We start from the raw sequence: 25,459 nt of genomic DNA on the forward strand, positions 1-25,459 counted from the left end.
GAGGCGGTGCAATCCTGAGCCACCTCATCCCTCGGAAGCCACCAGCGAAATCCGCACAGACTTTGAGGCGCTCAGGATTCTCCTCAGGGGGAACCGCTACCCGCACTCTCACACCCCCCCCCCCACTTACCTGGCAGTTGAAGGCGTGGTCCCGCACGCGGGCCGCGTGGCGGGACCGCTCGTGCCGCACGTGGCTCCCCTCGCACACCAGCACGTGACGGGGCTCCTCGCGGAGCCACCTCAGCGGGGCGAACATGCCGCCCCCCGTTCCCTTTCCGAGCGGCCGCGCGCGCGCCGAGGAAGCTGGAACCGGCCAATAAAAGGAAGGCGGGGCATAAGACGTCACTCGTTCGTAAGGGAGGCGGTCTGTGGGTTCGGAACAAGGGGCGGAGGGGGAGGAGGTCCGCGCATGCGCGCTCGCCGTTAGGGAAGCGCGAGCGCCGTCGCTTTCCAAAGGTTGCCCGCGCTTGCTTTGGGTTTGAGGGACGGTTGAGAGAGAGGAGCGGCTGGGTGCTGAGGAAAGAATTAAAAGCCCTGCAGAGTGAATCATGGGACTCGTGAAAACACAAATTAATCAATTAATCAAAAATAGAAGAATAGAATAGAATAGAATATAAAGAGTTCAGTGTGACTGTAGTTGACTCAGGGGAAGTCGCAGTGCGAAAAGAACACAACTGAAAATGAAACTTTTTTCCTCTAATGACCTCATAGTGATGATATAACTTTTCAAGGCATTTATTTGCACTTCGTCCTATGCACAGTAAGGCTCAGTTTGTCTTGGGCTGAACAGAGTTACATTTGAATAAAAGGCTGAAAATTACAAGAGTGCGCTCATTAGTTTGTGGTGAAAAGGCCATTAAAAAGCACTTAGAATCTGGAAAGCTGACCATAAGGGAATTTTTCAGAGCCAATAAGAGTGCCCACATCTCTGAAACTTTTAGCTGGCTTGCATTGAAAGTTCATTATATGGCCAGTTTGTTGGAAGGGGTTACTAGTTTTGTTTTATTCTCTTATCCGCATGTATTTTGTGTTCTCATATTGTATTTTTATGTTCTGAACCACCTTGTGATCTTCAGGTGAAGGGTGGCATATAAATTTAATTAATGATGATGATGAAACATAATAACAAAATGGTACACCATGCCAATATTCTGTTGGGTTTCCCAATACACAGGTCAGTATTGCAACTACAAAAGGCAGGTTTTCAGCTGGTCCCTTAGCTGGTTGATGCATTGATAGTAGCAGCCTTTCTTTTCTGGAGGCGGTTGCCAAGCAACAGCTCCTTCCCAGGTCCACTGAGGAAAGGGAGCAGGCCTGAAGCGGCTGGAACTTATTCATCCCATGTTAGAACTTCAGAACTCATCAGCTTTATAATATCCCTGCATGTGTCGATCTGGTGTCTATGGTTGCATTTCAAATTATTTCCATCCACCTACCTCATGGGTGCTGCTATGTGCATCATGCCTGGGTGTGTGTGTGTATATCTTGGGCCTCTTATAACACAGATGGAAACACGGCTATTTCTGTTCAAATGTGACTTGGGGACCTTTCTTACTATACGTCTTCAGCACTCCCTTCCCCTGTAAATCGTTGTCCAGCCTATTGAGACTTAAGTCCCCTGCACAAGAATGGACCACTCTGTTCCGTACAGCACCTAGCATATTGTTTTACATACACGTTAGACCAAAAGTAAAAACAAAATAAAATTTTTTTCCTTCCAGTAGCACCTTAAAGACCAACTAAGTTAGTTCTTGGTATGAGCTTTCGTGTGCATGCACACTTCTTCAGATACACTGAAACAGAAGTCACCAGACCCTTCTATATAGTGAGAAGGTGGGGAGGGGTATTACTCAGAAGGGTGGTGGGATTGGGTGAGTTGCAGCTATCTGCCAATCACCCAATCCCACCACCCTTCTGAGTAATACCCCTCCCCACCTTCTCACTATATAGAAGGGTCTGGTGACTTCTGTTTCAGTGTATCTGAAGAAGTGTGCATGCACACGAAAGCTCATACCAAGAATTAACTTAGTTGGTCTTTAAGGTGCTACTGGAAGGAAAAAAAATTATTTTGTTTTGACTATGGCAGACCAACACGGCTACCTATCTGTAACTAGACCAAAAGTAGTCTTGGCAATATGCAGTTGCTGGATTCTGTTCAGTCATGAGTTTGCTAAGGGGAGAGAATGATACTGAGGAAAGACAGCCAATGGGTATAGGGCAACTGTCGAAACCGGAAGCAAGTTAAAACCCTATTTGTTAAGCTCTTTGGATCACATAAGCCTAACATGGGGCTGTTGGAGTAAAATAAGATTATGCCACTCTGATCATTTTAGAAGATGCTGAAGGACAAGAACGTGACAAATCGATGATTTGCCAGCCTGCCGGTATTTACTCAGCTCTTTCTTCTGAAGTTACATCTCCAATCAATGTCTCTTTTATACGCGACTAATACATGTTCTCTCAGGAGAGAAAAGCAAAGTGTTCCAGGTAATTGCATCTTAACAGCAGAAGAACATTATACTTAATGTTTGTGGATACTGGTTGAGGCAAGAGTTACCAAGTAACTGTTGCACATATTTTCATATGTGACAACAAAAGGGAATAATATTTTTCATAGAACATCTCAACAAAGGTTATAGGAAATATAGGGTAAAAATAAATAAGCTGTTACTATTGGCATTTATATAACACTTTGTGGGAGCAATTCTGTGCACAAGAATCTGGTGTAAATCAAACTGGTGTAAATTAAGCTAGCATAAAGTTACACCAGATCCAAATGCTATTCAGCAGTAGAGCTGCTGTTCTGCCTAAGCCTGGCAAAGGGAAAACAAGCCTTTAAAAATGTTGTGTGTTGGGTTGCTAGGTCACATGACCAAGCTGAGTGGCGAATCAGTCATCTGAGCCAGAGATCTACTGCAGCCTAAGCTCCTCCTCCTGGTGGATCTTTACTTAGGATTGTCCTCTATGTGTATGAAATGTGTTAGGATTTTTGTCTCATTTAGTCCCACAACAACCATGTGAAGTACCGGTAGTTTATGTTGGCTGTGAGATAGTTTGATAATTAGCCAAAAGGCACTCACTGAACTTTATAACAAAAATTGCAACAGGAAATCCTGATTTGGATTGTGGCCATGGTATAAAGGTAAAGGTAAAGGTACCCCTGCCCGTACGGGCCAGTCTTGACAGACTCTGGGGTTGTGCGCCCATCTCACTTAAGAGGCCAGGGGCCAGCGCTGTCCGGAGACACTTCCGGGTCACGTGGCCAGTGTGACAAAGCTGCATCTGGCGAGCCAGAGCCGCACACGGAAACGCCGTTTACCTTCCCGCTGGTAAGCGGTCCCTATTTATCTACTTGCACCCGGAGGTGCTTTCGAACTGCTAGGTTGGCAGGCGCTGGGACCGAGCAGCGGGAGCGCACCCCACCGCAGGGATTCGAACCGCCGACCTTTCGATCGGCAAGTCCTAGGCGCTGAGGCTTTAACCCACAGCGCCACCTGCGTCCCGTGGCCATGGTATAGCAGTATATTAATAATAATAATAATAATAATAATAATAATAATAATAATGCCATGGTGTATGTATGTGTAAGCCTTTCCCCTGTGCTGTGGCCCCTGTCCAAATCAATATTGTCTGTTTCCTCCTCTGTGACTAACATCAGTTACAGTAGCCAATGTAGACTGGAGCCTCAGCATAAGGGAAGGTTATTGCCTAAAATGATTATTTTCAATGGATTCTATTTGCTTACTAACATTGTTATATATGCCAAGTACTTCCTCTGTGTATTTTTCAGCCACGGGCACATTCTTACGGCTTTCTTACTGCTTGAATACTAAGAAGTATATCAGATTGCAGCACAGAGCAGAAAACTGAATTAAAGGGTAATGTAATTTTAATTTTCATGCATTCTGACTAATCTCTTGCAATTAAGGGCATAATTAAAATCTAATTATATAAAATTTATTCCTATACTTTAAATGCTTTATTTTTCACTGTACCATTTTGGAGTGCTATATTAGTATTCCAAGCATTTGTGCTTCTAATTATTTTCATACAATTACTTCGGTAAAATGAAACCTATGTGTTACATTCAAACAGTTGTTCATATAAAAGCCTGAAGTACATGGTGTAGTTATACTACATTCTAGCAGCCATATATTCCAGAAGTAATGAAGGTACATATATCTAAGTAATGACTTTTAATTTCAGGGTTGTGGGTTCAAGCCCCATGTAGTGCAAAAGATTCCTACACTGCAGAGGGTTGGACTTGATTATACTTTTCTTCCCTCCCAACTCTTCAATTCTATGATTCTATACTAGGAATTTCTATGATCTCATTTAGTTTTAGCAATGCTACAGCCTTAGAAACTCCAAGACCATTTGCTAGTGTCATATAAAGGTAAAGGGACCCCTGACCATTAGGTCCAGTTGTGACCGACTCTGGGGTTGCGGTGCTCATCTCGCTTTATTGGGCGAGGGAGCCGGCGTACAGCTTCCGGGTCATGTGGCCAGCATGACTAAGCCGCTTCTGGCGAACCAGAGCAGCGCATGAAAATGCCGTTTACCTTCCCGCCGGAGCGGTACCTATTTATCTACTTGCACTTTGACGTGCTTTCAAACTGCTAGGTGGGCAGGAGCAGGGACCAAGCAACGGGAGCTCACCCCATTGTGGGGATTCGAACCGCCGAACTTCTGATCGGCAAGTCCTAGGCTCTGTGATTTAACCCACAGTGCAACCCGCATTTGCTGTAATTTAGCAATGTCAATGCAGGCAGTGGGATCTGCCCTATATCTTCTGCTGTGAAGCAGATGCAAATCATTCATTTAGATTCTCTGCAATCTCTTTATCATCTTTTAGCACAGCTTTCACTCTCTTGCCATCCCATGGAATGCAAAGTACCAGCCTCCAGCTGCTTCAGCTTCTTCATTTCCTTGGCATTTTTTTAAGGAATTGTAAGGGTGGGGGCAGTTGAAAGGGCACACACTTGGCAGCTGCCAAACTGGTTTCAGGGGCATATCTAACATGTAGGCTTTGTCTGATGTATGCTCAGGGCTTCATCTCTTTCAACTGCTACATATAGCAGTTATTTTCTATTGCTATTTTATTCCCCTCTGACCATCTATAATTAATTTATTTTCATTTGCTTTGTGTTAGCCCTCTCTTCTTCAAGCCGTGTTCTTTTATTGATTTTGCGGGGCTATTATCTTTATAAAGAAAGACTACACAATGTAAAAGTGACAACATTAAGATTAGGGTGTGTGTTTTTTAATACCTACCTTCCTATGCAGTGGGTAATCAAGATAGAAGTGTAATTGTACATTTTTCTTCTTTGCCAGCCATCCTTCCAAATTAGCTGACTTAAAAGTAAACTATATGCTCTAATTTGCTGGGAAGGAAATGAAATGGGTAGTCTGACTTTTATTCCATTTAGTTTTGATTAAGCATGGCAATGTAATCCCAGGTGATTGAAAAATAATTATCCAATTTCTGGCTGCACGCTCAGAGCAATACTCAGGTTTTCAGTGTTCATACTGGCAATTTAGTTGCCAAAGGATTTTGCCGTTTATGATTTAATTAAAGATCTCTAAGCTGTACTCTGTTCTCATTTATATTGGTACAAAACATCTGGGCAGTGGAAGTTCTCAGTGCATAAAGCGGCATCAGTAAAAGTGAACTAAAGCAAAAATTCAGAGAACATAAAGCAGTATGTTTCGAATTATGGGGGCTGCATGATCTTGCGCTGCAACAAAGATGGCCTCCACTGTGCCGCTGCTTGTACCCGTGCAAGCTAGCTAGTACTTTGACAGCTCACCAGCCTAAGTCTGGGCTATAAAACAATTTGCATTCATGTTGCTACCCTTAACAGCAACAGTTAACAGACAGGTAAAGGCACTGAGCAGTTCTCAGGATGCTGATGACTTTTTTGAAGTATGGCATCCATTTCTAACTTTCTCAAATGAAAACAATATGGTCTGGCATCCACCACATACACATGGCTGGCTATTGAACAATGCACTCCATTGTTGAAACCATCTTGTCCTACTTGAGTGTGTGCAATTTGTTACTGTGTTGGAGGGATTTAATTTTGTAGCATGTATTTACTGAAACATCTTTAAAACTAACGCCCCCCCTACAGATTGGTGGATTGGACTCGTCTCAAGTAACATACTCCGGAGTTCACTTCTGAACCATTTTGGAGGATGAGCAGTAGCCTTTCACAGGATGTAAAAGGTAAAGGGACCCCTGACCTTTAGGTGTAGTCATGACCGACTCTGGGGGTTGTGGCGCTCATCTCGTTTAATTGGCCGAGGGAGCCAGTGGTTGTCCGCAGACAGCTTCCAAGTCATGTGGCCAGCATGACTAAGCTGCTTCTGGCGAACCAGAGCAGCGCATGGAAACGCCGTTTACCTTCCCGCCGGAGTGGTACCTATTTATCTACTTGCACTTTGATGTGCTTTTGAACTGCTAGGTTGGCAGGAGCAGGGACCAAGCAACGGGAGCTCACCCCGTCTCGGGGATTCGAACTGCCAACCTTCTGATTGGTAAGTCCTAGGCTCTGTGGTTTAACCCACAGTGCCACCCACGTCCCATATCACAGAATGTATCTGTGTGTAGTAAATGCTTTTTAAAGATTCTACTTGTGTGTATTTTTTTAAAGGAAAGGACTTCTTCACCTTTATTAGTTGTTCAAAGGAGGGAATTTCCCGCAGGTGTAGCATGTCCTCTTGACACACAATTCACATAAAGCCAAAGCACTGTGAGGCACACTTCCCTGGAGTAAGCCAGCTGCAAACTTAATAAAGTGAATGTGCATGCAATAATGCCTAGATAGACCTCAGATGGCTGTGATTTTGATTTAAGTTCTTTTTCCCCCTGCTCCAATATTGTTTGCAAATACTATTGTTTGCAAATAATATGGAAATGAATGCTAAACCTGTGCTATATTTCAGTTTAGTTCCACTATATCCCATTATTAGTTTCAAACACCAAAGTGTGCCTATGATTACAGCCCTGATTCTAGATAACAGCATGAGGCTTAGTCTGGCATGTGGTTTAATTTGTGCCAGAGTTTAGCTCAATGCTGTTTTTCAGAGACAAACTTTGGCCAGCATATGTGAAGTAAAAATACATTGAGTCTGAGGATAACACATACTTCCACACTTCTTAACAGAGACTCATACAGTGGTAGAGTTGGAAGGGGCCATGAGGATCATACAGTACAACTTCCTGCAATGCAGGAATCTGAGTTAAAGTATATGGTCACCATTGAGGAACAATTCATTCAAGCATGTCTAGCCATATTAGGGCATGCACTCCAGTGACAGAATATCATTTACAAACTGGGTGGCCATGAAGACAATCTACAAATCCTGTGACTGTGAAAGATGCCCATCATTTAATTACAACCGCATGCAGATCAACAAGCAGCCAAGTTAAGCTTCTCTGCTTGACCAGCTGCACCAAAGGAAGGCAGGGGGAAGAAAGCTTTCTGGGCCTGAGATAATGACTTTTAGATACATTTGTCTTGCTTTACATAGAGTCTTCAACTCTGTACTTGTTAGGATTGCAGTGGGACCATTTCTAAGGCACTGACTGAAATAGTTGCAGCTTTCCCCTGGGCATTATCCATCGAAGTTGCCAAAAGGAGGAGAGGAAGGAAAAAGGGGGAGCTGCCTTAGGAACAGCTTCCTGTGGCGAAGAGAGGGCTGCCTCTGACATTTCATTTCCTCCTTGCGCCAGGGAGCAGCCCAAACGGAGCCTTACTACTGCTCGGCAACGCCACTTACCAGGAGGGGGAACTCCCGGTGGGCGTGGCGGGGCCAAGCCTCCTGCAAGCCAAAAGCATTCTAGGACTCTTTCAAGTCCGGATTCGAAGGGGCGCTTCCCCCTTTCACTTCTCACCCCCCGCCCCCGCCGCATACACACCCCGAGGAAAGGGCTAGGCGCGCGTCCCCGCCCGGGACTGCGAGAGAAACAGCTACGTGCTTTGTAGCCTGTGGCGAATGTCTTTCCTGACTGGTTCCTGTGGGAGGTCCCGCCCCGCCCCACACTTCCCCGAGGGTGGGGAGGGAGCGCAGGAGGCAGGGAAAAGGGGGCGCGCCCCCTTCGCCCAGCGCGCCACGGGCTTTAGCGAGCAGCCTCGCAACTGCGACAAAACGACCCTGCTTGGAAAGCGGACTGGAGCCCCCGACGGCCGCGGCTCGGATGGCAACTTAAGCAGGGAGGGCGGAAGGCCCGGACTCGGCCGAGAGCGAGCGAGCGAGCGAGCGAGGCGCCGCGTCGGCGTCATGCTATGGAGAGCAGGGGTCCCGCGGTGCTGGGCTTGGGGCAACTGCTAGCTTCCTTCGGCGAGCGCCCGGCGGCTGAGGAGGTCGCCTCGGCTGCGCCATGGCGAGCGTCGGGCAGCGCGGAGGCGGGAGGAGGCGGCGGCGGCGGCGCCGTCGAGCGGGACTGCGCGGGGGAAAAGAAGCAGGAGCTTCCCGAGGAGGCGCTTCTGGAGTTGCGCCGCCGCCGCCGCCGCGGGCGCTCGCTCTCCCTGCCGGCCAGCCCGACGCTGGCGGCCGCGCGGCTCTTCCCGCGGGGCCGCCTCGAGGGGGACAGTGACGGCGACCAGGACGACGAGGAGGACGGACGGGGGGCGTCGGCGTCGGGGGGCGGCAGCGGCAACTGCTGCACCAAGTGCAAGAAGCGGGTGCAGTTCGCCGACTCGCTGGGCTTGTGCCTGGCCAGCGTGAAGCACTTCAGCGCCGCCGAGGAGCCGCAGGTGCCGCCCGCCGTCCTGTCCCGCCTGCAGAGCTTCCCCATGCGCCAGAAGGACTTCGAGGAGTTCAGCGCCGCCCTGGCGGGCCTGGGCGCTTGCGCCGCGCCGGCCTTGCGCCCGCTGCACTTGCCTCAGGCGCTCCAGTTGGCGCCGCCGCCGCCGCCGCCGCCGCCGGACGGGCCCGGGCGGCTGCAGGGCCAGCGCGTGTGCCTGGAGGAGGCGACGGGCACGGCTCTGGCCGGGGCCCCCACAGACGTGCGCGGCGTGGTGAGGGTGCTCAGCTGCCCGGGCCCCAAAGAAGTGACGGTGCGCTACACCTTCAACGAGTGGCTCTCCTTCTTGGACACCCCCGCGGCGCCGCTGCCCCCGCCGCCCGCCGACCCCCCGGAGCCCTGCAGCCCCGTCGAGCGCTACCAGTTCACCCTGTGCCTCCCGCCCGGTCTGCAAGAGGGCACGGCCGTGCATTTCGCCATCTGCTACCGCAGCCAGCAGGGCGAGTACTGGGATAACAACGGCGGGGCCAATTACACCCTTAGCAGCCCGGAAAAACCCGCGCCACCCTTTTATTGACACCGACGAGGCGCCCGTCAGCTTGCCTTCCTCGGTTGCCAGAGAACCTCGGAGCAAGAAGCCAGCTGTGCTTTGCCTCCCACCGCGTGCTTTACAGCCTTCCGAGCCCCGCGACATCCAGGAACTGCCATCACTCACTCACTCAGCCTTACCTTTGTGCCTTCCACCCCAATCCTTTGGAAGCGGATCGGGGTGGCCAGCCGTGCCTTTGCACTTACATTAGCCTCGCTGCAGTCAGCCTAGTTCAAGTTGGAGCAAAGGAGAAGCCTTGTAGGGCATCAAGTGAGAAGGAAATGTGGAAATCAGGGCCTGACAATGGGAGAGAGAAGGACAAAGCAGCAACCTGAATGTTACCTGCTTTCTGCTCCAGGCAAACACTGAAATGACCTGGTGTCTATAACTGGGGGAGTGACTGATGCTGTGAAACATCCTTTTTTGTGGGGGGAAGTATGCCCCTCTGGAGCTAGAGAGTGGAGTTTCTGGAAGCTTGCAAGAGGTGGGGTGGGGGACCATTTCTGACCTGTGCCTTCCCTTATTCTTGTACAGGAAATGACCTGTGAAAGCCAAGAAGGATGTAATTGAATTACAAAAGTCTCTCTGAGAACCAAGCAAACAGAGCTGTTCAAAATACACATGCACAGCTGAGTACTTCCCTGTTACAACTTGAATACCAAGCCTTTTCTTTATAATAAACTAGAGGCACTTTGTCTTCCACCAAAGGGATAATGTGCTCTTATTTTTGTAACACAGATGGGGAAGGACCTTTTGGCAGAAATCTTAACAGATATTGGCCAGGGGCTTGACGAAGAGGGGTTTTTTTGGTCTGTTTTTGAAAAAGGGAACTTTTGTGGCTACTTGTTTTTGTTTTTGTTTGCACTGGTGATTTTAGTCTTGGTTCCAGTCACACAGGTCTACATAGCATGTTAAGAAATTCTCACTTAAAGCACAACACATATGGGCTTTCAAGGTCTAAGAAGGTGTGAAATGTCTGTCTACTAGAAAATCTGCACTGGGATGTAATAGCCTTTTAGGAAAGGTGTTAAGAGTTGCCATCCATCTATCTAAGTTCTGTGACCAAATGAAAATAAAGTCAGAGCTCCAGAACTTGCTGTAGCTGTGTAAAAGGTAAAGGTAAAGGTACCCCTGCCCGTACGGGCCAGTCTTGACAGACTCTGGGGTTGTGCGCCCATCTCAAGAGGCCAGGGGCCAGTGCTGTCCGGAGACACTTCCGGGTCACGTGGCCAGCGTGACATCGCTGCTCTGGCGAGCCAGAGCCGCACACAGAAACGCCGTTTACCTTCCCGCTGGTAAGCGGTCCCTATTTATCTACTTGCACCCGGAGGTGCTTTCGAACTGCTAGGTTGGCAGGCGCTGGGACCGAGCAGCGGGAGCGCACCCCGCCGCAGGGATTCAAACCGCCGACCTTTCGATCGGCAAGTCCTAGGCGCTGAGGCTTTAACCCACAGCGCCACCTGCGTCCCCTGCTGTAGCTGTGTAGAAGAGGGAATTTTGGCCGGTTTGGGTTTTCCTGCTGAAATTCATCCTTCTCCACAACTATTGGAAGTTCTGGAGCCCCGCCTTCCTTTGCATCCAATCCCGCTTATGTTTGCTCCCTGCTTCTGGCTGGATTGTAGCCGCTGCGAACACACAGAATTAAGCTTTTTGCAAACAGTGGACACGCACTTCAGGGTTTTGCAAAAGTTGATGCATGCATGTGGTGGCAGCTGCATGTATCTAGCTGGTAGTGAGGAAGGCAAGCAGGATTAAATAATAATAATCCTTAGCTGGACTACTGCATAGCTGTTGTGTGGATCATCTTCCTTGGTGTGTGCAGATTGACTACTAGGTGCTTTAAAATGTAAACCCACTCAGTATCCCTGAAGTTTCTCTTGAGATGACATTACCTGTGGCAATAGCTGCTGAGAGAGCAAGTAACTTTCTTGTGTGATCCTCTTCCTCTGGATGTCCCATATCTGTAACTTGGTTGAGTCCTTTGAAGGGCTTCTTACTTTGAAACTTAATGCACTTTTACAACCCTAAATGGTTTAAAAAAACCAAAAACCCACAAAAGCTAGCTGCAGCCTTGCTACGACTCAGGCTGTGAAGTGTTTAGTAGGAGCAATCATTCTGGGAAATTAGCTGCTAAAACAGGAACAACTTGATGACCACTTAATTGGTGTCTTTGGGACTACTATTAACTAAAGTGGCCGCTGAATAGCACCTTTAGAAGCCTGTCTAGCAGTCAAATTGTATTAAGGTCTCCTCTCCAGTCATGATAAAATGGTCTAATGACTAAAAGTGACAATTAATTGATTTGCCTTTCAAGGGCAAACTCATTTCTTAGCACGTTCTTTCTTACAGTATTCACTTTCTATAACTTGGAGTGGTAGGCTCTTTCCTGCCTGGGATTTGGGGAAAATATTGCTGGCACCATTTCCGATATTTGTACTTTTCTTCACCCTTCATAAGGGTGTCAACCTTAGCATTCTCTTCTCAAGTAAGGTGACTCAGTAGGTCAGTAGTATGAAACATCTGCTGTGTTGTACCTTGAGGGATCCTGTATGGGTTTGTATGAATGCAGTAGACTGGCATACCCTCCAAGGTGAAGGGAGATGTGAGCAGGGGTAAACTTTGCAGAGCCATGTTTGGGTTTATATATGCCTCACTTTGTCCAGAAGCCTCACCTTAAAGGTTGCTTTAGGAATGTATCTCTAGGAGATTAAGGGACACTTAGCATTGTAATGAACATGGGGTTTGTGGTGTGCACACATCAGTCTAAAGGTCTTGCCCAAGCATGGCTCCCAAGCGCCACACATGCAGCGTGTTTTCAGAAGCTTGTCCCTAATTAAGTTTTATTCCCGCGACACTGCTCTTCCCTGTTGTGTATGTAGCAGTTGAGAATTCCGTAGCTCAGTGGTACGCAATTGGTGGCCTGTGGACCCCAAGAGGTCCACTTAACCACCCACCCAGGGTGTGGTTTGTCGCACCATTCGCATAACAAAACCTATCACAGAGGTATCAAAATTTTCAAAAGTAAGGGGTCCATGGCTTGGCTTTTGAAAAACAGGTGGTCCACAGTACTTAGTTGATTGAGAACCATTGCCCTAGCTGCTTCTTGGTGCACCAGCTACGCAGAACATAATCCTACTGGGCTTAATATAACTTTACAAAATAATAATTTGGATTCTTGTTTGGAAATTTTATGATGTGTTTAAAGTGGTAAATGGCTGCTCTTCCCCCTTCATTTTTTATTTTTTAAACGGAGAAGCTGACTGTGACTCCTACTGTAACCTTGGACTCTGCAGTTGATAACTGTTGGGGACAAAAGTTAAAATGTAGTTGAAGCCTTCCAGTTGCAGGGCAGTGGGACAGAAATGTAGGGTGTCTCTGTGTACATGCCAAGAGCAACACTGCCTTTCAGTGTACTTCGAAAAATACTGCTTTCCTCCAGCTAGAGTAGCAGTTTTCTCAACATTTTGGAAGAACTCGTTCTGGTCACTTTTTGAAAAAAAATATTATATTGCAGATGCAGAGAAACCCTGCGGGGTTTCTATTTTTATTTTAAAACTAGTTTCCAAAATGTATTAAATTAAACGTAGCAATGAATAAGCAAGCACGAGTGCACAAATTCTCCTGAACACCACACGTTCCTTTTCCTTGGATAAAAAACTGATGCCATGGCAAAGAGCCCGCAGTGAGTCATAATGCGGTCAGCATAAACTTTGACGCTCCTACCACCTTAAGTGGTAAAGTTGCTAGGTCATGGGGGATGGGGGAGAATATATATATTTTCCCATGGTACAATTTTTTTTTGTATACCTGAGAGCCAGTGGAAGACATAGGCGAGTGTTTTGTTTATAAAATGTGATACCTTTTAAAAAAACCCCACAGGGCTTAAATAAGCACTTTTAGAAATGTAAAATTAGGTAGCCTTTGACTTCTTGCCAGCTCAGGTGACTTAGCGTGCCTCTTCCTCTGCCACCCCCCCCAGGTTTATTTCCATAAACTATTGGGGGGTGGGGAAGAAGCTACCAGTAGTTCGTACCTGAGATATTCAAGAGGGAATGAACAGAGCTGTTAGCCAATATGTCGGAACTGAAAACTGTCTTGAACAAGATCATTCGCAGCAAGCAAGGAGCAAATCTCTAGCATGCTATTCTGGCAAAAACGGGTAAGAACTGGTTTTGCACACTGTAGAGTTCCTCCTGTATTTGCTGTGAATAATCTTGTTGGAACAGCATTCAGAGGAGCCCGAGTTCCTGGAGATATCTGGAATTGGGCACAGTATTCTAAATATGGATTGCATTCTGCGTGTAAATGATCACCCTCTCCTTCCAGAGGAATGTCAAATATGCTTCTGTTTTTAGTGCCTTTAGAGGAATATGGGGAAGGGTGAGTTGGGTGGGTGAGTTTTTTTGTTTCTGTTAGACGTGCTGGAGGAATTCTCTCGGTTGCTTTAATAAGCAAGAATTGTAAACCTTGATGAATAAAAATGCCTTTTCCTGTGAGTTAATGAGGTTGCTTGTCTGCTACATATGACTACATCCATTTTTGTCTTCAGTGTAATCTTTCTTGTGTGTATATCTATCCCATAACTGCTGTACAAACATAACCAGATTGTAGAGGAGAGGAGATTTTCAAGCACCACAACCCTTTGTTCAATAAAGGCTTATTGGGTTGGCAGCCTTAGATGTTTCTTTTAAATGGGACTCAAATTAAGCAAAGGTTTTGTTTGCTTTCATTTGCTTTTTACCCAAGATGGTTGGTTCTTATTTTCTTAAGTTAGGACTTCGGTGTTAACAGATGTTGAGACATAGAATGAAATAATGTGACCAATAAACTTCTGCTCCTTCTCTATGCCTGAGTTTGCCAAATTTCCCAAACATACTGTCTAGTTCCTAAAAGTACATCTCAAGCTCTTTGACTCTTCTGAAATTTGGAGATTTTAAAGAAGTTAACTCTTAAATGTTTAGACTCATTTAATGTTTTCCTCTTTTTTGGCAGGTAGAGTTCCAGATGTCTGCATTTTGAGTGCTAGCAGAGCTTACGCTCAACTTTGTGAGTGTGTACCAGGTCTGGAAACAATAAGAGATTCTGCAGCCATCTGGATTAAAATAAGAAAGAAAAGGAAAATGTGTATTAAGCCAAAACAAATATTGTATATTAAAACTTCAGTCTGGGTTCTAAAAGATACTGCAGCTGGTTAAAATCTTATTTGAAGTAAGTGGCACCATATAAGTGTCTGTCCTGCAGATGTCCTGAAGCTAAAAGTGCCTTCAGGGAAGTGCTTTCATTTATCAAAAACAAAAGAAAATACAAAAGTATAGAGACATGCCAGGCGTTTACCCAGAAACTATTAATGCTGTATTGACATTTTCTGTCATGGTATTATGTCTAAGTAGAGGTTAAGCTGAAAATGGTGATAGCAGTAGGAATGAAGAGGCAAGTGAAAAGCATTATAAATTAGCTTTAGTGTTCGCCTTTAGTTGCAGGGTTATTTCCATTTTAAACAACTAGATTGTTTATTTTACAGTGCTTAAGGTTGAGTGCAATTTGCCCATCAATTGTAATCTGATCTTGGCCATGTGTATGAAAGTGACAGGCAAAACTGCTGAATATAGTTAAGACTGTGTAAATTGACTTAGGGCTTTTTATGAGTTTCTGGTGTGGCTTTCTGTGCCGCTCGCCATTATCACAATGTCAGCAGCATATGGTAAGAAGGAAGAGAAATAAAAATGGATGCTAAACATCTTCGTTTGGGGTGGAACTTGGGATCTTCTGGCTTATATAGAATCTCTATCTGCCCAAGTAAGCATGTAGGAATGATGTTAAGTTGATTTAAACCATTGATCACACTACTCATACAAGCAAACTATTGGTGGTTGCCTTTGGATATCAGCCTTCCAGGGCCGTCTTGCCCATAGGTGCTAGGGGTGCGGGGCACCCGGGTGCTGGGCTCTCAGGGGCGCCAGGCTGATAATTGAGTCCGGGGAGGAGCTTGCCCATCGGTCAGAGCGCTCTGGCGAGCTCTTCTGCTGTGGGTGGCTCTGTGCTGCGAGTTCGGGGGCCAGCAAGGCACTGAGGCGGCCGACTGGCTGTATATTTGTAGCCTCTGGAAAACACAGCACTCCATTGCTCAGGTGCCGGAAAGCAATCCTTTTAAGTTGTAAATTTCATAGCTCTTCAGATGACAATGTTTAAGTAGATTAAGTCCCCATGGAATTTTGAAATGCTTAAGCAGTGTTCAACAATACTATAGGGAAATTTGGTTTGTACTGAGTGGAAGCTAAAGTTCAAACTGCCTGCAGTGCATGAACTTAGTAAAAATTGATCTAGGACTGCAGTCTTAACTGCATTCTCTGAAATAAGGTCTCTTGAAATGGTTTGGAACAGGAGTGGGGAATACCTTTGGCATTCCAGATGTTGCTGAAGGACAGCTGCCCTCAGCTCTGGCAAGCATGGCCAATGGCCAGAGATTTGGGGAGTTGTAGTTCAGCAACACAAGGAGGGTCTCAAGTTCCGACACCTGGTTTTGAGATTGTCACAAATTCTACACTGAATTCCCCAAGTTGCAATAAATATTCATTTACCAGTTCCTGAGCTAGGTGCAAAGACATTAACTTGAGTAGCAGAAGCAAGCAAACCTCAGTTTATGGAATTTTATTGGCAAGAAAACTTGATATAAGCAAATAGTGACACTCAGACATGGCAACACATTGTTATCATCTTACTGGCATATTGAAAGCACACTATGAAAAATTCTGGACAGCTTATGTTAAGACTTAGTGAACAACGTGGAGAAACAAGACAGCTCAAATATACATAGAGAATACAATATGTTCAAGTAAAAATCTGTGCGTGTTCCAGAATACTGAGGCTGATCCGCCACTGCTACAGGCAAAGAAGAGTTCATCCACTATCAGACGTTCTGTGGGCATTCGATAATTAACTTCTCCGTTGAATAAAGTTGACCAATGGTGACCTAAAAATAAAATAAAACAAGTGCTGTAACTTTTTTCACACAGTTTTTCTTACAAGAAAGGAATGATGGAAGCACAAGGAATAAGCCCAAGGTGATCATCTGTGCTGTGTTTAGTCTAAAACAGCCTAGCAAAAGCACAAATCATACTTAATGTTTACTGATGTGGAAGCTGCTTCCCTGTTGTGTTTTGGCATCACAACTTGGTAAAATAGGTTAGGCAGAAAAAGAGAGAACTTCCTTGTATGTATACTTCATCGTTGAGGGGCTTTTCTAGTAGCAACACTCGTCACTATCACACCAGCTCAGCAGCAGCAGCATAATTAATGTAGTGTATGTTTTACATATTAATATGCAAACAGAACCCCTGTTCACATGTTCAAAAGAATACAGGGGAGTTTAAACCGAAGATGGGGTGCTGTGCGTTCTGGCTCATCTTCTCCATCCCCAACCATCCTGCATTGAGCAGAAATGTAGAAAGGGGGTTTGGACGTGAATTTAGTGCTTGCTGCCTTGTGCTTAGAACCCTGAAAATGCAAGGATTCTGCTAAACTTGCAAGCTCTCTTCATACCTTCCTGCTCATTGCTCAGCTCACATGCTCAGCTCACACAGGTCAACGCTTCCCCTCCACTTCAAAGCCCTTGCACAAAATTTCGAATATATAAATATGGCTACACAACTCCCCGCCCCCAAAATAACACATTCAGGCAATCTTTGGTGTTAAAACACACAAGGGGGGCACGGTGCTAGCTTCCCCCCTATGTCACATTTCTATTACTTGCTTTGAATTGGGGGATGAACTTGTTAGGGGAGCCACCTGTACTGTTGGAGGTTCCGTGTGCTTTAGAACCCTGGAAAACTTGGGTTCTAAGAATTGCAGGGAGCCTTCATCTACAGGAGTCTCTTTCCTCCTTCAGGAGTTTAATCCTCCAACTTGCTGAGGTCAATGAGGTTGGGGAGGGACAAGGACACAGAGCTGGCTCGCTCATCCCCACAGCTCACCCTCCCTTGATGTCTCAGCGCTGAAGAAGAATGCCTGAAGAAGGATACTAACACAAATCAACCACGAGCTAGTTTTTCAAAGTCTAGTGGCTTTTATGAGGCATCTTTTCAACAGGGCTGTCTCCTTGGGAATCCTATTTTTGCAGAGTGACTGACCTGGCCCAAGATGCACAATAAAACGATTGGGTTTTGGACTGGGCTATTTATCACGAGGGAAGAGTTACGGCCCATTGTTAAGGCAAGACTGGTTTTCTCTGCAAGGAAGCATTCTGCTCCTTTAGTACCCAGAAATGTCAACAGCAGCCTATGAATTACACCAGCAGGCAAAAAAATAATGTTTGTTGCTAACATGCCTATGCAGAAGTCATTTAGCTTCATAACAAGAAATTGATTGTCAAATCCTAGATACTTGTATTTAAATTGAATGCAGCATCTGTCAAACAATACCATAATAGCTAGTAATTATTTCTGCAGCGAAATTATTACACTCCGCTAATGCACTGTATTTTTAAAAATAAATGTGACAAAGATTTGGCTCTTTAAAAACACAGTAATTATTCAGAATGAGAGATCAAGGCCTGCAGCTCAGTGCTGATTCTTAAAGAAAAAGCACCTCCACTTGAATTATATTGTGAGTTCTTCAGCATCTATTTGTGCTTCTGCTGCATCCTTATCAAAGTCTCTCTTTTTTGGTCTCATGGCAGCAAGTGCCTCATTCCATTTCAAATACAGCCGTACCTTGGTTCTGAAACACCTTGTGGGTCTAACATTTTGGCTCCCAAACGCCGCAAACCCAGAAGTGACTGTTCCGGTTTGTGAACTTTCCTTAGAACCCAAACATCTGACATAGCTTCCAATTGGCTGCACGAGTTTCCTGCAGCCAATCGGAAGCCGTGCCTTGGTTTCTGAACGTTTTGGAAGTCGAACAGACTTCCAGAACGGATTCTGTTTGACTTCCGAGTTACAACTGTACTGTTAAGCTGCATTGTTTAATTGTTCTCTTCACAAGAAGAATCCAAAGTTCTCCTGTGCTGCATTTTCCCGCGGTTCCTTGCCACTTTCTCAATGACTTTAATGCAGTGCTATTACTTAAAATAACTGCTATAGTAGTTCTTCTGACTGCTGTCGTCTGTATTGCTTAGAGGAGCAGTGGAGAAGGACGAGGATACTGAGACCTGAGGCCAGGGTTCAAATCCCCCCCCCCCCGCCATAAAGCTCATTGGGTGACCTTGGGCTGGCCAGTATCTCTCAACCCAACCTACATCACAGAGTTGTGGGGGATTAATTGGGGAGGGAGAGAGCCATGTAGATCACCTTGAGCTCCTTGGAGAAAAAAGTGGGATATAAATGCAAAAATAAACTTTCACAAATCTCAAGTTCTCTTTAAAAAAGGGGGGTCAGAGTTCTGAATGCATATTTATCATGAAGTGGCTGGAGGCACCAGCTGAACGTCCAATGGAAAAAGGCTCAGAGCCCAGGGTTTGGTGGTGGGACAGTCAGAGAGAGAAGACTGGGAGGGGGAGATGTCAGAAGCCAAAGCGGTAACAGGGTTTAGCAAGCAGGAGGAGTCTGTGGCAGAGAGCAGTCCAGAACCAGAGGCAGAAGAGGAGGCTGGAGAGGAGGTGGGCCAAGAGGCAGAGATGAGTCAGGCTGGTGAAGAAGCCAAGGGGTCTCCTCCTCCTGCTGTGACCAGCTCCTCCCAACACAAAGAGGAATGAAGAGGGTGGAGCAAAGAGAGGAAAGACGAAGGAGCCTCAGGTTCCTGTGGAAGGACCCGGGGAAGGAGGAGTTATAGAGAGTGGTGGGGACCTTCAGTCCTCGCAACTGCCTCATTGGGGCAAGACCTGCTGGGATGAGTTGCTACGCTCACTAGGCGTGGCCTCCTGAGCTGACCTTGCTTCCTTGAATAAAGAGTTAACTTCAGACACCATCTGATTTATTACTGACCTGCTCCTGACAATATTCCTCTAAGTAGACTATGCCACTTTAGACTGCAGATAGTGTGGTATGAGAAAATGCTATCTTCCATGTACTTGACTGACTGCTGAGGTTTCTTTTTTTTAAAAGAGAGAAAACAGGCACACCACAGGTGATTTTTCTAGCCACATCCTCTCTTAGGAGAGAGGGCTAGGGGCAGGATATGAGAGCCTGGTGGGCCAGAGGCTCTCCACCCCCGTTTCAAAGAACAAATAAAGCAAAACCTGCAGGGAACTTTCCCCACTGAGCAGCAGCAAAACACACAACTGCAGCCTGTTGTGCAGTGCATTACATTGCCACATTCTGCTGCAAGTGGGAAGAGCCTCACGCACAGGGGAGCAAAAAGTAAGGCTCTCATAAACTGAGCTGACTGCTCACGAAAACACGGGCAAACACCTGAATCTGCTTCTCGTCTAATATTTGCAGAGCATAATCTTTTGAACATAGCAGTTAAGGCTAGCTGCATGTACATCTGCACTGGCAAGCCTCTAGAGGGCCCAGAAAAAGCGGGGGCATCACTACCTGTGCTTGTTAACCATTTTCTTTGTTTATGCTGGGGGGTTTTGTGCAGCTAGCCAAAAGCAGGAATGCTGGATTGCCCAACGTAGGCAAGGGAACACTACATTCTCTCCCAAGTGCACTGCCAGAATGGAGAGCCAATAGATCAGATGTTCAGGTAACTGTTGAATTTGTAAGAATAATAAACCAAATAAAACCCAGCTCAGCTGATCAGCTGTGTATTCAGCCAGGGAAGGGTGTGACCAAATGTAATCATTCTTTTTGCTGACAGCTGTGGAGAGAGGATTTTCATCCAATGTCAACCCAGCACCTTTTACCATTTACTTTACTACAAAGCTTTCCAATGTAAATGTAGCAGAAAGTGCTCTCAGTTCTCTCAATGGCCCCCCCAATTCAATGGTCCCCCCAATTCATTTATTCAGCCCCATTCTGTTATTCAGAATGGAGCTTGTAAGTTGTTGTCTTAAGATCTATGCAAGTTGCATATAAACACATTTCCCCCCAACGGGATGATGACTATGGAAGTGTAGATTCACATGCAATTCTTTTAGTAAATAAAAATGGTGAATAATAGTAACCGAGCAAGATTTGCACAAAAAATGGCTTTACACAGTTAACAGAATCAGATGGTAAAAGAGTTTTATACAGATGAACTGTAGAATTAGGAGCTGTAGGTGGTGGATGAATGATACCCAATATCCAAGCAGGACAGGGTGTGTGGCGGTGGGGGAGAGGGAGAAGAGTCCTCCCTGCAAACCGAAAGCTAGCATGTCATGGAGATGAGTTCAGATCAGCTTTCTCCATTGTCTGCTAGTTTTTGTCTCCTTGCATACAAACCGTGCCTGCATTTTAAGGTCTTTGGAGGGCACCTTTCCCACAGTTCCAGCAACGTTTGAAGTGTGACTGGCAGAGTCATTTGGGTGGCTTTGCTCGAGCTCTGGTACTCCCTTCCTAGGAGCCCCTGTTTAGCCCCACTCTCTGATGGTCTTCTGGCAACAGATGGACACCTTTTTATTTAGACAATTACATGGAACTGAACTCTTTTTGGTTTTGTTTTTTAACTTGTTTGCCCTATATACTGATTCGGATTTGTGTTGCATTCAATGCCGTTAGCTGCCTTGGGCATGGAGACGTGGAAAGGCAGGATATAAATTTAAACAATAAATATACAAGCATAGGGGAGCAGTCAAACAGGCATTTGCCCATTGCAACCTAAAAGAACACGGTCCAGGAAAAGCTTTTACCACTGGATTCTGATGAGAGTTTAAATCGGCCCTAAGTGGCCTGCTTCCTTTTAAAGAGAAGAATGATGGATTGCAGTTCCAGTTTCGGCAGGTCTCTTGTCTTTGTGTTCACAGCACTTTACTAATGGGGGGGGGGGAATCCCCGCAGGCCTTTTGGACCCCAACTCTTGTAGGTGTTGTTGGCAAGGAGAATGGCAAATGCTAATTTCTGGCTCCCTATCAAGAGGATTTTTTTTGTATTTTTACAAGGGTTCCAACTTTACTTTTCCTGGCAGGACGTCTCTTCCCTCTCAGCGTTTCCATAGAAACAAATGGAAAAACAAAAAATGGGGGGAAAGTCTTCAAGATCATAGCCACTGGAGAGCTGACTGCTGCTTCTCTAGGATCAGAGTGCTTAATGTATTTAGTTGCCTGAGTCCATCCCTCCTATATTTTTCGGTGTCAATTTTATGAACTCCCCTCCTCCATGCCGATTGAAACGAAAACACGATGAAAAGTTGTTCCAACATTTAACATTGGCAGAAGCTGGGACTTGGCAGATCCAAGCACAGCAACTGCTGAATTTCTGGTTTACTGATTTTGGCCTAATTAGAGCGAGCCAAACTTGATGCCTTTATCCTCCCTAAACTCCCTCTCCAGAATTCCTCTATCATCCTAATACCCCTCTCCAAAATCCTGCAAATTTTGTTATTTGCAAAATGAGGCTGTCGCTTCTAACTAATAACCCAAAACATTTATGCAGGCTTATGCAAACATGATTTGTGAGCATAATGGGACACATAGCTAATTTTATTCCAAGAGAAGGGAGGTCCAAAATAATTCTGAAGTATAATCTGGACCATCTGATTGAATGAGCAGTTGTAAAAACAACAACAACCCCAGTTTCAGATTTGTTTTTATAAAATGTCCACAGGCATATAATGATACAGAAATGTGTTTGTTGCAGGTTTGTGCTTTGATTGCTACAGAGAACCAGGCAGTGCATGGTGGACCCTGAGCTTTGTCCCGATTGATGCCATTTTAAAAAGTACAGAACTTCTCTTTGGCAACCATTCAAAGTCAGTCAATGGCTTTGTTTCTGTGCTACTCTTTTACTGGTTTTCACTCCCTTTGTCGTATTTCCTTGCAAGTTAATTTATGGCTTCTCTAGGGCCAATTTTTGAATATTTGGAGTGTTCTTCCTCTCTGGCTTCTCAATTACAATGCTAACAGCCATGGCAAAATGGAATCAGAGAGGAGTTGGCTCAAGGAACCAGCTGAGGTTCCTGATAAGGCTTGTCAAACTCCTGGATGGAATGTTTCAACCACCAATTTAATCAAGTGTCTTCAGGGTTTGGAGGTGGCAGTGTGGAACCAATCTGTAGTTGTATAATGTTAGAAATATGGGTCTACAATTGTTTATACAGATCATTTATTACTGTAGTACTCTGTTTTGTGGCCCTTAGACCCAGATTAAGATATTCTACTGCCTTAAGTGGAGCCCAAATGCTCCCCCTGCCCTATCACTAGGGCTCACTCTGCAGCATTCAAACACCAAATTCCTGGCTTCATCTATTTGATCTCTCGCTCCCAGCATGCCGAAACGGATCACTCTACCCTGTTGCCTCATAGAGTTGGCCCTGAAATATTTAGGTTGATTCACATATATATTGCTCATCAGTTGATGACTGCAACCTGGTTAAACATAGAATTCTGGAGTTGAAGGGTCCCTGAGGAGCATCTAGTTGAACCCTCTGCAATGCAGGAATATGCAGCTCTCCCATACTGGGATCGAACCTGCAACCTTGGTGTTATCAGCACCACGCTCCGGCCAACTGAACTATCCAGTGCAGCACCACAGAGAGGAATAATGCTACAAAACAGTGCCACCTGTTACTACCTCAAACAAAACATTTGTCTTACATGTTCAGCCAACCCCTCATCAATTTCTATGCTATATTGCTGCATGGTTATCTGCAGAGATGTGCACAGTTACACTTCTTACCCATAACATTTCTGTTTAACCTCAAATGGCAGCCACATAAAAGCTATTTAGAAACCAGAAACCACCTGTATTCTCATCAGTTTATGACACCAGTCTTAAATAAGCTAATGCTGTCTTTCATTGCAGTTCTTTTGCTACACACCTGTCTTTTCAATTTTTCAAATGACCTAATTTTATTTACTTTCTGATGTAGAAAAGACATTATGTTTTGGCAAGCTGGATTTGTTTTTTAAAAAAATGTTATTAAGGTAATTTGCACTCAAGGAAAGTCTTCCTAAGCCACACAAATAGTGTCTCCTCTAAGGAAAAATTGACTAGGAGGAAGCATGAAAGTAGGTGCTCTAAGTGGAAGTGATGGAGGTAACGAACAATTCCTGCCCATCAAAATGTAAAAACCCCCAGAGTGGAACAATTGCGCCCAAAATGGGCAGCGTGCATTGCGATTGCAAATTTGCTTTCACCATTGTCACACCTTAAGTGCCCCAGTCTAGTTTAAGGGTCATTTTCAGGCAAGGACTTTACTTCCAAATGGTTATTTTACACCCAATGAGACCACAGAAAGTGAACAATAAATGCAAAAATAAAATAAAATTGAATTTAATTGTAAAGTGGGAAACCTAGCATATTTCAAGGTAGAACGAAACATTTAGTTTGAAAGAAGCTTCTGTTTAATACTCAATGCTCGCTGCTGGAGAGCTTGTTTCAACTCAAAATGCATACGATTTGCTGCTTTTATGAATACTTTCCAAATTGTGTACTTATTCTCATTTTCTTCTGGTTCTGATGGAATGGGTGCTACCCTGTCACTGTGCTGCTGCTAGCAGTGGAGTAAGCAACCCACACGGCTCAAACCACCTTGAAACAAATCAGATGCTCAAAACGGAAATTGGAAGTCTCCAGTTTGCAGGGAGAAACTGCCCACCACCCACCTGCCAGATGCACACACCAAATGCTTACGAGCAGCTGGCCTCCCCGGCGATTCAACCCAAGCTGCTAAGTTTGCTATCAAATGCCTCTTCAAGGGAGAGGGAGAGGAAAACATGCTGTTGCTCTCAGAGTCTGTTTGCTCAATGGTGTTGCAAAGGGCAGTCAAAGGCTTGGGAGCATTGACCTCGAGAGCCCATGAACATCAGGTTCTTTTTCTGTACAGTCAGTCTTTGTCCTCCTCTCGCATTGCCAATTGCAGAGCAGGTTGCAGCTGAGGTTTCAGGGGGCTCTCCACTTGTCCTTGGCAACTCAACTGACCCCAACAAACAGAACTGACAAATAAAGCCACTTCAGAATTTATTCTGCGTTTCACGCCACGCCAGAGGTAAAAGGCTGGGTCATCTATTATCTACATCTTGCACATTATGCACATGTTGTGGTCAAAATCATAAAGTGAGAAAGACTTGTGGAAACCATAGTTTCAAATTTTTTTTTGTAATTAAATACAGATAGTTACCGTATTTTTCACCCTATAGGACGCACCTTTTCCCCTCCAAAAATGAAGGGGAAATGTGTGTGCGTCCTATGGGGCAAATGCAGGCTTTCGCTGAAGCCTGGAGAGCGAGAGGGGTCGGTGCGCACCCACCCCTCTCGCTCTCCAGGCTTCAGGAAGCTACCCGCAAGCCTTGCAAGCCCGGTGGGCGGCCTGCAGCCCACAACCTCAGGGGACAGCGGGGAGGCGCAGCGCCACCACCCCGCTATTCCCCGACCTGATCTGGAGGCTGGCGGGGGGGAGAAGCAAGCTTGCTTCTCCCCATCGCCAGCCCCACAAGCTCGGGGGACAGCGGGGCAAGCCGCTGCCCCACGGAGGCTAGAGAGGCTGTCCCTGAAGGCAGAAGAGGGAGACGGAGCTTGGGGATGGCGGGGGGGGGGGAATAAATATTTTTCCTTGATTCCCCCCCCCCAAAAAAACTAGGTGCGTCCTATGGGCCGGTGCGTCCTATAGGGCGAAAAATACGGTATTTGTCCTTATAGCCGCAAAGCGAAGCTAATCAACATGATAGAAAGATGTGTTGAAGCAAGAGATGGCAAACCTGTCCATTGGCCATTCTGGCTGGGGATGATGGGAGCTGGAGTCAAACAACATCTCAAGGGCCACAGCATCCCCAGCCCTTTTCTAATGACTCAGAAATAAGTTTCTTTAATCTCATGGTTTCTAATGACATTTCATGAGTGTTGCAAAGCTTATCCCATGGTTGATCTGCCAACAGATCTGGCGATTTAAGAAAAGCAACAACTGCAACTCCACCCCTGCCATAAACCCTCCTCAACAAACTCCAATGAAGAGTTAGCAAATGACTTGCACATCACCTCCAGCAGAAGGAAGAGTGGATTCTACTTGGATGTGAGTTGGTACCTCAAATCCCAGGATTACTGGGTTGAAATTATCCTGTCCTTCTTGCCATCACTGAACTGGATGAAGACTCATGCCTGTTA

General features: G+C 45.7%; 3 protein-coding genes and 1 long non-coding RNA gene across 12 annotated transcripts in view; 2 read left to right on the top strand and 2 right to left on the bottom strand.

The window, feature by feature from the left end:
• The window catches only part of RPP40 (ribonuclease P/MRP subunit p40), a 33,751-nt gene extending 33,482 nt beyond the window's left edge, over window positions 1-269 (bottom strand). For all 6 annotated transcript variants that reach the window (XR_013841143.1, XR_013841144.1, XR_013841145.1 and 3 more), the window contains exon 1: window positions 131-269. Coding sequence is in view for 1 of the 6 variants with exons in the window: in XM_079985076.1 (XP_079841202.1) it covers window positions 131-256 (126 nt within the window). In the remaining 5 variants the exon portion in view is untranslated. The remainder of the gene's footprint in view (window positions 1-130) is intronic.
• Window positions 255-14,520, top strand: LOC307220957. Of its 4 annotated transcripts, none has more exons than XR_013841214.1 (4): window positions 255-352; window positions 2,334-2,487; window positions 3,791-3,878; window positions 6,135-6,225. It is a non-coding gene; the product is annotated as an uncharacterized lncRNA (long non-coding RNA). The 4 variants fall into 4 exon arrangements; XR_013841215.1 differs by lacking the exon at window positions 255-352 and adding an exon at window positions 430-456; XR_013841216.1 differs by lacking the exons at window positions 255-352; window positions 6,135-6,225 and adding exons at window positions 466-1,174; window positions 14,334-14,520.
• PPP1R3G (protein phosphatase 1 regulatory subunit 3G) lies at window positions 7,866-14,012 on the top strand. Its single transcript, XM_079985077.1, has 2 exons — window positions 7,866-10,454; window positions 10,831-14,012. Exon 1 carries the CDS (start codon window positions 8,292-8,294, stop codon window positions 9,327-9,329), a length of 1,038 nt encoding a protein of 345 aa, XP_079841203.1. The 5' UTR covers window positions 7,866-8,291; the 3' UTR covers window positions 9,330-10,454; window positions 10,831-14,012.
• Window positions 14,521-15,974: 1,454 nt separating the features above from the next.
• LYRM4 (LYR motif containing 4) overlaps window positions 15,975-25,459 on the bottom strand; it is a 58,059-nt gene continuing 48,574 nt past the window's right edge. Inside the window, exon 3 of the mRNA XM_079985127.1 lies at window positions 15,975-16,311. Coding sequence (XP_079841253.1) covers window positions 16,249-16,311 — 63 coding nt within the window. The 3' untranslated portion in view covers window positions 15,975-16,248. The remainder of the gene's footprint in view (window positions 16,312-25,459) is intronic.

This window comes from Podarcis cretensis (genome assembly GCF_951804945.1).
Source record: "Podarcis cretensis genome assembly, chromosome: 7".
NCBI classification, from domain to species: Eukaryota; Metazoa; Chordata; class Lepidosauria; order Squamata; family Lacertidae; genus Podarcis; species Podarcis cretensis.